Source organism: Rhinopithecus bieti, unplaced genomic scaffold, assembly GCF_001698545.2.
Source record: "Rhinopithecus bieti isolate Rb0 unplaced genomic scaffold, ASM169854v2 scaffold_574, whole genome shotgun sequence".
In the NCBI taxonomy this organism is placed as follows: Eukaryota; Metazoa; Chordata; class Mammalia; order Primates; family Cercopithecidae; genus Rhinopithecus; species Rhinopithecus bieti.
In genome coordinates this window covers 543,138-556,394 of record NW_016803605.1, presented here as the reverse complement: position 1 = coordinate 556,394, position 13,257 = coordinate 543,138, and the positions used below count along the sequence as shown (strand labels likewise).

Sequence of the window (13,257 nt, the reverse complement as noted above, 5' to 3'; positions counted from 1 at the left end):
CGTCCTCACGGTGCAGCCTGCCCCCCAGGCGCCCCGGCGGTCAGCACACCCCTGCCCCTGGGCCTCCAGCAGCCGCAGGCGCAGCAGCCCCGCAGGCCCCACCCCACAGGCTGCTGCCCCGCCTCAGGCCACCACCCCCCAGCCCAGCCCTGGCCTGGCGTCTAGCCCGGAGAAGATCGTCCTGGGACAGCCGCCGTCTGCCACCCCTACGGCCATCCTCACTCAGGACTCCCTGCAGATGTTCCTGCCCCAGGTAAGCAGGGCAGGGGAGCAGGTACCAGAGGAGGCGGGTTTGGGAGGAGGAGGGGCCCTGGGGCGAGGCGCCAAGATCCAAAAGTGGATGCCACTGTGGCAGCTGTGGGGGAAGGTCTCAGTATGGCACAGGTGGCCCCTAAGAGGAGGCTGGAGGGCTGAGGGCCCTGGCTGAACTGGCAGGAAGATGGATTGGCAGGCTGGCTGACTGACGGACGAGGGGCAGGACAACTGTTAGGCAGCGAAAGGGACTGGCAGACAGACAGACAAGGGGAAGGACCTGCGAACAGACAGAGAGAGAAGGTCAGGCACTGGCTGGGCTGCTGACAGACAGGAAGAGGAGAGGGACTGGCAGGAAGAGGGACTAGTGCACGGACAGAGAAGGGCAGGCACCGGCTGGGCTGCTGACAGACAGGGAGAGGGACTGGCAGACGGACAGAGAAAGGCAGGCATTCGCTGGCCTGCTGACAGACAAGGAGAGGGATCTTAGACAGGAAGTGGACAAGACAGGGACGGACGGACAGGCAGGTGGGGCAGGAGAGAGGCAGGGCAAGGTGGAGCTGGCAGAGGGGCCAATAGGAGCTCAGAATGGAGCGGGCTGCCTGGGTTTTGGCCTCCATGGCCTCTGTGCCTGGCATCCTGCCTGCCAGGCTGCCCACTACTACCCTGTTCTCTGGAGCGTCAGTAGGGGCAGGGGTCTCGGGTGGGGTGGTCGAGGGCCCGTGGGGGCGGCCTTCTGACCCTGTGCGGGCTGCCCGTTGCAGGAGAGGAGCCAGCAGCCCCTCTCTGCAGAGGGTCCCCACCTCTCCGTGCCTGCCTCGGTCATAGTCAGCGCCCCGCCTCCCGCCCAAGACCCAGCCCCGGCCACCCCCGTCGCCAAAGGAGCTGGCCTCGGCCCTCAGGCCCCCGACGGCCAGGCTTCCCCGGCTCCGGCCCCCCAGGTAGAGGGACCCCAGCAGCGTGTGTCCACAGCACAGACCCAGCCTCGCCCCTCCTGCCCGCTCTCCCGCTCCTCGCTCTCCGCCCTGCCTGCGTCTCTGTCCTGCTGACTTGGAACACAGAGCTCTCTTTCACTCCCACAAAGTGTTTCCCAAGTGTCTCCCCAATGATCATGGATGCCTGAGACCAGGGCCGGCCCTGGGGGAGCCCATGCGCTGCAGGAATGCAAGACACACATGGAAGGAAATCTGTTCTTTCCTAAAATTATAATTTTCACATCCGAATTAGTAATACATTCAGATAATTCACATTTTAAAAGGTACAAAAAGATGCATAGTGGAGAACCCCCCTCTCCTGAACCGTAGCCTCCTGTCATCTTCCCAGGGTGGTTTCTTGCATTTGTTATCTGGATAGGGAAACAATCAAATATGGATTCTTTTCCTTCAATTTTACAAAAGGGTAGCATCCTCTGCCTGCAGTATTGCATTTTTTATTATTTAAAAATCGATCTTGGAGACCATTCTTCATTCTCTCTTTTTAAAAAAAAAAAAAAATGAGATGGAGTCTTACTCTGTCGCCCAGGCTGGAGTGCAATGGCGCGATCTCGGCTCACTGCAACCTCCGCCTCCCATGTTCAAATGATTCTTCTGCCTCAGCCTCCTGAGTAGCTGGGATTACAGGTGCCTGCCACCATGCTGGGCTAATTTTTGTATTTTTAGTAGAGACGGGGTTTCACCATGTTGCCCAGGCTGATCTTGAACTCCGGACCTCAAGTGATCTGCCCGCCTTGGCTTCCCAAAGTGCTGGGATTACAAGTGTTGGCCACTGTGCCCGTTCCCATTCTTCATTCTTTTATATGACTGTGTGGTATTCCACTGTGTGCATGTACTGATATTTATTTAGCCAGTCTAAATTGTTGGATTTTTAGGTCACTTCTGATCTTTAGCTATTGTGAACAAGGCTGCAAAGAATGCCTTTGTATGTATGTCATTTTGTAGGGTAAGTTCTTCACAAGGAATTTGCTGGCTCTGAAGGCATATTCATTTTTATCTCTGACAGATATTGCCAAATTGCCCCTGTGGAGTATAAATGAGTTTAACCTTTATCAGCAATATGTGATTATGCCTTCCCCGCCCTGCCCGCAACCTCACCAGTATGTTGAACTTGGCTGATCTAGATAGGTGAAAAATAGTATCTTGTTTTGTTTTCATTTGCATTTCTTTTATTGTGAATGAGCTCAGGCAGATTTTCATAAGAGTAAGAGCCATATGTACCTTCTGTTTTATGAAACTGCTCATACCCTTTGCCATTGTAAAATCTGGGTTACTGTCATTTTGTTGTAGATTTGTAGAAACTCTTTACATATTAGGAAAATTAGCCTTTTGTCTTAAGAGTAATAAGCATTATGCTTATGAGTCATAAGCACATAGCAGGTTAGGGAGGGCTACCCTCTTATTCTAGAGCAGTGAATGTGGTACTCATTCAGAAAGGACCAGTGGATAGGTAGGAAGAGGAGAGTGGGACAGTGACAAGGGCAGGATGGCAGAAGTCAGCATGGGCTTTGACCTTGAACAGCCGTTATTTCACTTGCGGGCTCTCCCACTTACCATTTAACCTTTACCAACCAATTGTTCCTTCCATCAGCAGATGCTTAGGTAGGCTGAGGGAGCGCGTAGGTGGAGTAAATGAGTTAGCGCAAAGTAAGCACTTGATAAATGTTTGCTTTTATTATTATTATTATTATTATTATTATTTATTTTTTGAGACAGAGTCTCACTCTGTCACCTAGGCTGGAGTGCAGTGGCAAGATCTCGGCTTGCTGCAACCTCCACCTCCTGGGTTCAAGTGATTCTCCTGCCTCAGCCTCCTGAGTAGCTGGGATTACAGGTGCCCGCCACCATGTTTGGCTAATTTTCATATTTTTAGTAGAGTTGGGGTATCACCATGTTGGCCAAGCTGGTCTCAAACTCCTGACCTCAGGTGATCCATCCGCCTCAGCCTCCCAAAGTGCTGGGATGACAGGTGTGAGCCACCGCACCCGCCTAGCAGTCTCTCATTTAAACCTCACAACCTCCACCAGGCAGGTGGTAGCATCTCATTTTGCAGGTGAGGAAACAGAGGCACAGGGAGATTAATTAGCTTGCCCAAGGTTGCCCAGCTCGCAAATGGTAGGGCCTGGATTAAAACCCTGGGGGCTTATTGCTGGAGACACCTGAAGTCTTAAGAAAGCCAGACCTGGGTGTCAATCCAGCTCTGCTTAGTGGAGCTCTCTGAGGCATGGTTTTTGCATCTAAAATGGGAATAAGGCCAGTGACCTGGCATGATGGCACTGCACAGAGCCAGTGCTCAGTGAACAGACACTTACTGTTAGCAGTTGCAGTAATTATGCTGTAGCTGAACTTATTTTTTTGGAAGCAAGGTCTGGCTCTGTCGCCCAGGCTGGAGTACGGTGGTGCAATATTGGCTCCTACAACCTCTGCCTGCCATGCTTAAGTGATCCTTCCACCTCAGACCCTGAAGTAGCTGGGACTACAGGTGCGTGTCAGCACGCACAGCTAATTTTTTTTTTTTTTTTGTATTTTGTTTTGTGGGGGAGATATGGGGTCCCACTATGCTGCCTAGGTTGGTTTCGAACTCCTAGGCTCAGTAATCTTCCCACCTTGGCCTCTCACAGGGCTGGGATTATGGGGGTAAGCCACTGTGCCTGGCCATGTGGAGGACCTTTGAGAAGGATGCTTAGTGCACACAGTCAAGTGTGCACCCGAGCTGACTCTTAGTCACACACACAGGCGAGGAGGCACAAGGTAGGACTCTCCACAGCAGCTGTGTCTACAACAGTGCCAGCATGACAGAAGGTGGTCAATGAATGTTTGTTGAGTGGGCAAGTGGATGGACAGATGGATGGCTGAATGGACGGACGGATGGATGGCATGGTGGGTGTGTAGTCATGGGTGGGTGATTGGCCAAGTGTCCCCTGGCGGGGACAGAATCATCCAGATTGAGAACCACTATCCTGTGTATATGCACGGAATAGCAGTTCCCAATCTGGATGATTCTTACTGTTATGAACTCCAACCCCTGCACTCGGAACTCTGCTCTCTGGACCCAGATGGATTTGGCAGCCTCCGTGTGTGTGTGTCTGTGTATGTGTGTATGCACGTGCGTGCATTTTCCCTTTGTGTTAACACAAACAGAAAAGCAAAGACTGTGTTCTGCATCTGGCTTTGCTTATTTAGCAACATATCTTGGAGCACTGGCTTTCAAATCTTTTTTTTTTTTTTTTTCCTTGACCCACCACCCAGGATAAGAATTACTTTTTTATTTTATTTTTTTGCTCTGTCACCCAGGCTGGGGTGCAGTGGCGCGATCTCAGCTCACTACAACCTTCACCTCCCGGGTTCAAGCGATTCTCCTGCCTCAGCCTCCCGAGTAGCTGGGACTGCAGGCACGTGCCACCACATCCAGCTAATATTTGTATTTTTGGTAGAGATAGGGTTTCTCCATGTTGGCCAGGCTGGTCTCGAACTCCTGACCTCAGGCGATCTGCCCACCACGGCCTCCCAAAGTTCTGGGATTACAGGTGTGAGCCACCGTGCCCGGCACAAGAATTTCATTTTATGTCACCACTCAGGACACGCCTACATACATGTATTTGTATATATACACATATCACTGAAACGGAAGTTACAATGTGTGATACACATCAATATTTTCTATTCTGTTTCCACTGTTTTTTCTGGGGTTAGCGGGGAGGCATGGAGTCTCCCTCTGTCGCCCAGGCTGGAGTGCAGCGGCACTATCTTGGTTCACTGCAACCTCCACCTCCCAGGTTCAAGCGATTCTCCTGCCTCAGCTTCCCGAGTAGCTGGAATTACAGGAGTGCACTACCATGCCAAGCTGATTTTTGTATTTTTAGTTGAGATGAGGTTTCACCGTGTTGCCTAGGATGGTCTCAAACTCCTGACCTCAGGTGATCTGCCCACCTTGGCCTCCCAAAGTGCTGAGATTACAGGCGTGAGCTACCACACCCAGCCTCCACTGTTCTTTTTTTTTTTTTTTTTTTTTTTTTTTTTTTTTTTTGAGACGGAGTCTTGCTCTGCTGCCCAGGCTGGAGTGCAGTGGCCGGCTCTCAGCTCACTGCAAGCTCCGCCTCCCGGGTTCACGCCATTCTCCTGTCTCAGCCTCCCGAGTAGCTGGGACTACAGGCGCCCGCCTCATCGCCCGGCTAGTTTTTTGTATTTTTTTTTTTTTAGTAGAGACGGGGTTTCACCGTATTAGCCAGGGTGGTCTCGATCTCCTGACCTCATGATCCGCCCGTCTCGGCCTCCCAAAGTGCTGGGATTACAGGCTTGAGCCACCGCGCCCGGCCCCACTGTTCTTTTTAAGTGCTGGTCACAACCCCCTAAGATGACTTCAGCCATTATCAGTGGTTACTACGTGTAGGGGTGTGTTTTTATTTGGGGTTTTTTTTTTTTGCAAACCACCATCTGGGAGGATTGCTGTGATGTGGGAGTTAGGAAATAGGACTTGGCCACTTACAGGCCCTGTGACCTTCAGCAAGCTGCTTGCCTCTCTGTTGTACCACGGTGTCCTTGCCTGCAGAATGAGAATGATAGGAACAGCGGCTACTTCGTACAGCTGTAAGGGTTAAATAAAGTAATATCTGTAAATTAATAGATGTATATTAACATTAAAATGTTTTAGAACAGAGTTGGGCATGTTGAAAGAGCTGTGAAGGGAAAGAAGCCAGGCAAACTTTCTTTTGCTTAATTTGATTTTATTCATTTATTTGTTTATTTTTCCGGGCAACTTTCTAGAAAGAGGCAATAGTAAACGTTTCAGGCTTTTGAGGGCCATATGGTCTCTGTTATTAGAGCACAAAAGCAGCCACAGACCATATGCAAATGAATGAGCACAGGAGTGTTCCAATAAAACTTTGTTTAAGGGCACTGAAATTGGAGTTTCATGTAATTTTTGCAAGTCACAAAATAGTATTCTTATGATTTTTTTTTCTTCAACTGTTTAAAAATGTAAAAACGGGCCGGGCGCAGTGGCTCAAGCCTGTAATCCCAGCACTTTGGGAAGCCGAGATGGGCGGATCACGAGGTCAGGAGATGGAGACCATCCTGGCTAACACGGTGAAACCCCGTCTGTACTAAAAAATACAAAGAACTAGCCGGGCGAGGTGGCGGGCGCCTGTAGTCCCAGCTACTCAGGAGGCTGAGGCAGGAGAATGGCGTAAACCCGGGAGGCGGAGCTTGCAGTGAGCTGAGATCCGGCCACTGCACTCCAGCCTGGGCGACAGACCAAGACTCCGTCTCAAAAAAAAAAAAATGTAAAAACTATTCTTAGCTTGTGGGCTATAGTTTGCCTCTTTCTTTTGATGTCTTTATTGTGTTTTGTGATATGGACATACCATGATTTCTTTATTCAGCCCCTTCTTCAGGAATACTTCAGGTGGTTTATTTGTCATTGTTAACAAACGAAACTCCTATAAGATATTCTTGGCTGAGCGTGGTGGCTCACACCTGTAATCCCAGCACTTTGGGAGGCCGAGTCGGGCAATCACCTGAGGTCAGGAGTGCGAGACCAGCCTGGCCAACGTGGTGAAACACCATCTCTGCTAAAAATACAAAAATGAGTGAGGCATGATGGTGGGCACCTGTAATCCCAGCTACCTGAGATGCTGAGGCAGGAGAATCGCTTGAACCTGGGAGGCGGAGGTTGTAGTGAGCCTAGAGGGAGTTGTGGTGAGCTGAGATCATGCCACTGCACTCTAGCCTGGGTGGCAGAGTGAGACTCTGCCTCAAAAAAAAAAAAAAAAAAAAAAAAAAAAAATTCTTGCATCCATCCTTTGCACACAGGTATGAAAGTACTTGTAGGGTAAATTTCTAAAAATAGAATTACTAGACGCAAAGGATAAGCTTTCCAGCCATTTTGTGGAAAGTGCTAAACCTTTTTGAAAAAGTTCATGCCAGTCATGGCTTCGCTTGGTCCTGCAGCTTTACCGACACACGAGATTAGCAGCTGGCCTGCTCTTTGCCAGGCTGGAAAGTGACACACCCCCTGTGCTTTTCTCTAATTGTGTGTGAAGTTGAGCATCTTGCCGCCTCCACATGGGGTTCTTGAAATCTCTTGGAAGCTGGGTGCGGTGGCTCATGCCTGTAGCCCCGGCTACTCAGGAGGGAGGCTGAGGCAGGAGGATCACTTGAGCCCAGGAGTTTGAGGCCAGCCTGGGCAACATAGCGAGACTTCATTTGTGAAGAAAGAAAGAAAGGGAAGGAAGAGAAGGAGGGAATCTCTTGGTGAACAATCCACTCATATGGTAATTTTTTTGCTTTGGGAGGCTAAGATGGGGGGATCACTTGAGGCCAGCAGTTGAAGACCAAATAATAATAGTAATAATAATTTGGTGCTCGTTTAGGGAATGTAGAAAATACAGAAAAGAACAAAGAAGAAAAATAAGTCACACATAATACCACTGTGTGGAAGCAGTTAGTAAAAAAAAAAAAAATTTCTGGCCAGGCACAGTGGCTCACACCTGTAATCCCAGCACTTTGGGAGGCCAAGTTGGGTGGATCACGAGGTCAAGAGATTGAGACCATCCTAACCAACATGGTGAAACCCCATCTCTACTAAAAATACAAAAATTAGCTGGGTGTGATGGTGTGCGCCTATAATCCCAGCTACTCGGAAGGCTGAGGCAGGAAATTCTCCTTGAACCTGGGAAGCAGAGGTTGTAGCGAGCTGAGATTGCTCTCAAAAAAAAAAAGAAAGAAAAATTTTTTTTCTTTGTTTTGTTTTATTTTTTGTTTTTGAGACAGCTTCTCTCTCTGTCGCCCAGGCTGTAGTGCAGTGGCATGATCTTGGCTCACTGCAACCTCTGTCTCTGGGATTGAAGCAATTCTCCTGCCTCAGCCTCCCAAGTAACTTGGGTTACAGGCACATTCCATCACGCCTGGCTAATTTTTCTATTTTTAGAGAGATGAGGTTTTACCATGTTGGCCAGGCTGGTCTTGAACTCCTCACCTCAAGTGATCCACCCGGCTTGGCCTCCCAAAGTGCTGGGATTACAGACGTGAGCCACTATGCCAGGCCTAGCTTTGTTTTTTCTAAGATAAATATTGTAACATTTTGGTATGGAGTTTCTGTTTAACTCCCCCGACCCCAATTTTATTTAAAACATTTTTTAAATAAGGCATTTTATTCACATGGTACAATCATCAAAATTTTTTTCTTTTTTTCTTCTTTTTTAGAGACAAGGTCTTGCTCTGTTGTCCAGGCTGGTCTTGAACTCCTGGGCTCAAGCAGTCCTCCTGCCTTAGCCTCCCAGAGTGCTGGGTTTAGAGACATGAGCCACTGAGCCTGGCCTAATTTATTTTTATTTTTTTTGAGATAGAGTCTCAGTCTGTCGCCCAGGGTGGAGTGCAGTGGCAAGATCTCTGCTCACTGCAACCCCCACCTCCTGAGTTCAAGCAGTTCTCCCTGCCTTAGCCTCTGGAGTATCTGGGATTACAGGCACCCACCACCCTGCCAGCTAATTTCTGTATTTTTAGTAGAGACAGGGTTTCGCCGTGTTGGCCAGGCTGGTCTTGAACTCCTGACCTGAGGTGATCTGTCCGCCTGACCTCCCAAAGTACTGGGATTATAGGCGTGAGCCACCACGCCTGGCCACCTGGCCTAATTTTTGTATCCCTTTCCAGTTCTTTGTGTATATACAACCTAGTGCAAATATGGTTTATATTTCTCTCCCATTTGTACCCAAAGGGGAGCTCATTATGTACTTACTGTGACAGCAACAGAGAGTTTGCTTGTTTTCTGTTAGAGTTTTGAAGTATTCCTTTGTACAGTTCATTTCCCCAGGAAATGCCATATTGATGCATGTTAGGCCACATCCAGATTTTGGCATTCTACACGAAGCTGCGGGAAACAGCTTGTTCACTTGTTTTGTTTTGTTTTGTTTTGTTTTGCTTTTGTTTTTGAGACAGTTTCACTCTTTTTGCCCAGGCTGGAGTGCAATGGCGTGATATTGGCTCGCTGCAACCTCCGCCTCCCAGGTTCAAGCAATTCTCCTGCCTCAGCCTGCCTAGTAGCTGGGACTACAGGCGCATGCCACCATGCTCAGCTAATTTTTGTATTTTTAATAGAGACAGGGTTTCACCATGTTGGCCAGATTGGTCTCGAACTCCTGACCTCAGGTGATCTGCCCGCCTCAGCCTCCCAAAGCTCTGGGATTACAAGCGTGAGTCACCATGCCTGGCCTACTCGTTCACCTGTTACTTCCCATGTGTGCAGGTCTGTTTACTTCCTCGAAGCCTGTTTGCTGGACCAAAGCAAGTGTGCATTTATAACATGGATAGCTACTGCTGAATTGCATTCCTCTGGAGTTGTAGCAAATTATGCCAGTTTAGACCCCCAAGGGTAGTATATGCAAGCGTCTTTACTAGACATAGGCTTTATTCCTAATGCGATGGGTGATAAATGGTACCCTAGGGTGAAAAATAGTGCCCTGGGGTGTGTTTTGCTGTGCATTTTTCTTATTACAAGTGATAATACTGGAAATACTCAAGCCTTTTGTCTTTCCTTTTCTGTGCACTGTCTGATCATATCCTTTGCCCCTTTTTCTCACCAGTTGTAATTCTTAGTAATTTCTAGAGGCTCTTTATATATGAGAGAGATGAACTTTGTGCTAGGAGTTACAAGTATTTTTCCCAGTAAGTCATTTGGCATGTGACTTAATTTGTGGGTTGTGTGTGTGTGCACTTTTGATGAGAATGAAATTAAAACTTTTTAAGTTTTGGTATCTTTAAGCTTTTATGTTTAAATGACTTCAAACACATAAAAAGTTTCAGGACTAGTACAGAGAGCTCATAGGAGTTCTTCACTCCTCAACTAGATGTATTAGTTATCTATTGCTATGCAGTAAATTACCCTCAAAACTTACCAGCTTCAAACAGCAAGTATTCACATGTCTCACACAGTTTCTAAGCATCAGGAATCTGAAAGCAGCTTAGCTAGGAGGTTCTAGCTCTGTATCTCCCATGAGGTTGTAGTCACGATGTCAGTTGGGCGGTAGTCATCTGAAGGTCCCACTGATCTGGAGAACCTGCTCCCATGCTCACTTGTGTGGCTATTAGCAGGAGGCCTCAATTGCTCCCTCAGTGGGCCTCTCCAAGGGGCAGCACATGACACACAGCGGTTGGCTTCCTGCAAAGTGAGTGACCCAATAGAAACAGACTGAGAATGCTCAGGATGGGAGCAGCAGGCTTTTTATATCTAATCTTGGAAGTGTCATATAATCACTTCTGCCAAAGTCTATTGGCCACAAAGACCAGCAGTGGGAGGGGACTGAACACAAGGAGGTGGGGATTGGTGGTGGCTGCCTCCAACATCTACCCATTGTCAGCCTTTTGCTGCATTTGCCTTGACCTTAGCATTCTCATTCTGTGTACATTTTTTTCTGAATCAGTTGAGAGTAAGTTGCAACCATTATACCCCTTCGCCCCTTAATATTTTATTTTATTTATTTATGTATTTATTTATTTTTGAGTCTGAGTCTCACTCTGTTGCCCAGTCTGGAGTGCAGTGCTGCAGTCTCGGCTCAATGTAGCCTCTTCCTCCTGGGTTCAAGCCTCAGCCTCCTGAGTAGCTGGGAGTACAGGTGCACACCACCATGCCCTGCTAATTTTTGTGTTTTTAGTACAGATGGGGTTTCACTATGTTGACCAGGCTGGTCTTGAACTCCTGGGCTCAAGTGATCCACCTGCCTTGGTCTCCCAAAGTGCTGGGATTACAGGCGTGAGCCACCGCGGCCAGCCTACCCCTTAATATTTTAGTATAATATTTTAACCTTTGAGAACAACGACATTCTCTTTCTTAACCATCATACTGCAAAGAAATAAAGCAGACAGCATTGACATGATACTGTTGTCAAATCCACTGTCCATAATCCAACTTCACCAGGTGCCCAGGGATCCTGTAGTATTGTATTATTCTCCTATTTCATGTAGCATCAGAGTGCCACTGCATGCGGGCCACCTCCCTGAGCCCTTGGAACCTGTTGAGTGGGCAAGTTCTTTTTTCTCCGACTCAGCGATGTCGGAGAATTGGCCATTTGAGTCATTTCTCCTTCTCCTCTATTGTAAATACTCCCACAGTGGGTATCCCCATGAGCAAGTACTTGAATATTCTTTTTTGATGTTTGTTTTTGAGACAGAGTTTCACTCTTGTTGCCCAGGCTCGAGTGCAGTGGCGCGATCTTGGTTCGCTGCAACGTCCGCCTCCTGGGTTCAAGCGATTCTCCAGCCTCAGCCTCCCAAGCAGCTGGGATTACAGGTGCATGCCACCATGCCCGGCTAATTTTTTTTTTGTATTTTTAGTAGAGACGGGGTTTCATCATATTGACCAGGCTTGTCTCGAACTCCTGACCTCAGGTTATCTGCCTGCCTCAGCCTCCCAAAGGGCTGGGATTACAGGCGTGAGCCACCGTGCCCAGCCGAATATTCTTTATCACAGATTCCTGGAGGGGGAATTTCCAGGTCAAAGTCGTGACCCTTTCAAAGTCCCCAGACCAAGCTGCCCTCCAGGGGACAGCCCCATCAGCCGTACACAGCGCCAAGGACTGTGCCTCTTATCTCTTCTTAGAGGTGGCAAACCTTTCGGGTGTCTGGATTGATGACTGATTAATTGATTGATTGGTTGGTTTGGTTTGGTTCTTTAACTGTCAGAAGTTACTCAGGGCCCAGCTTGGAAGGGATGCTGGAAGGGCTCTAGGACTTAGAGGCCAAAGCTGGTGGTGAATCTGATGTCATGCCGAGAGGCCCGGCTCTGGAGTGTGGTGGCGCTGGCTGTCCTCAGGCAGATCTCCTGAACTGTCTAAGCCTGAACTCAGTCAGCTTTGAGAAACGGCTCAGAAGTCACTGAGCAGTGTAAAGGCCTCAGTTCCGCCTTCCCCAGCCTGGAGAGTCTGGACCAGTTTCGGCGCCTTGGCCTCAGTTTCTTATCTGTGAAATGGGTCCAGTGTTACCACTGCTCTCAGGGCTAGGGAGAGATTGCACAAATGGATGCAGGAGGCCGGCCATTCGTGTTAGATCAGCATGAGCTGTTACTAGGATGCAGATTCTGTGACAGCAAGTGTCACGGTGCCAGCCCAGTGTTGGGTACACAGCTGGTACCCACTGGTTACACAGTGGCTGCTCTGGTTATGATTCTTTGGGAGGAGGGTCCATAGGGGCAAGGCGCTCTGTCTGAGACATGCTTTAGGCAAGGTGGCTGTGTGCGCGTGACAGAACTAGCACCAGATCACGTGTGCTTGCAGACACAGGCTTCATCACAATCTGGTATGTTGTGCACACACACGCACGCTTGCACCTGCAAGCTCACGTGGCGCCCAGGTAGGCCTGCAGCCATGGCCACACAGGCACACAGAGGCAGGTGCCCAGGACACTTAGAAGTCTGGGCCTTCCCATGCCCACATCCAGAGGTCCACATGTGGCTGTGAACCCAGGCCTGTCCCTGTGTGGCCATCCGTATCCTCGGCAGCCCCCGTGCCATGGCCATCAGCCCCTAGCCACGGTACACAGCATCATGCTGGTATCTCTTTGCCTTGACTTGGCTAGATGGGCTGGTGGGGGCTGGCGGCTGGGACGCTGCCCTGCCCGCCCTCCTTCCCCGCTGCTGTGCTCGCTGCCCGGCCCTCCTGCCTCCTGCTGGGCAGCAGGTGTGGTGCCTCTGCTGCCGCCGCCACCACTGCCTCTGCTTCCTCCGCTGCTGCCACCCCAACCCTACAGGGCTCGCCTTTGTCCGGGGAACTGCGAGGGGCTGGGGGAATGGGGCAGAAGGGGGTTTGAAATTGGAGGCCAGAGAAATGTGGAGGAGCTGGGGTGGGGGACAGAGGTCGGGGGCAGGTGGAGGGGCGCCATGGGGAGTGAGAGACGAGGGAGGGAAGGGCAGCCGTGGCGGGCTCCCCTCTTAGGATGGGGTGGGCTAGGAAGGGGGCTTCTGGAGGGGATGGCTGGGGACCCCAGTGTCTTGGGGCAATGGGAGCTACGGTTGGTTCTGACCCCC

At 49.6% G+C, this 13,257-nt stretch overlaps 1 protein-coding gene across 1 annotated transcript in view; it reads left to right on the top strand.

Annotated features, from left to right (window-relative positions):
* The window catches only part of BICRA (BRD4 interacting chromatin remodeling complex associated protein), a 99,883-nt gene that overhangs the window by 77,264 nt on the left and 9,362 nt on the right, over nt 1-13,257 (top strand). The window contains 5 exon segments of the mRNA XM_017888868.1: nt 1-29; nt 32-86; nt 88-253; nt 1,017-1,285; nt 2,839-2,891. The exon segment at nt 1-29 is cut by the window's left edge and continues 30 nt beyond it. Coding sequence (XP_017744357.1) covers nt 1-29; nt 32-86; nt 88-253; nt 1,017-1,285; nt 2,839-2,891 — 572 coding nt within the window.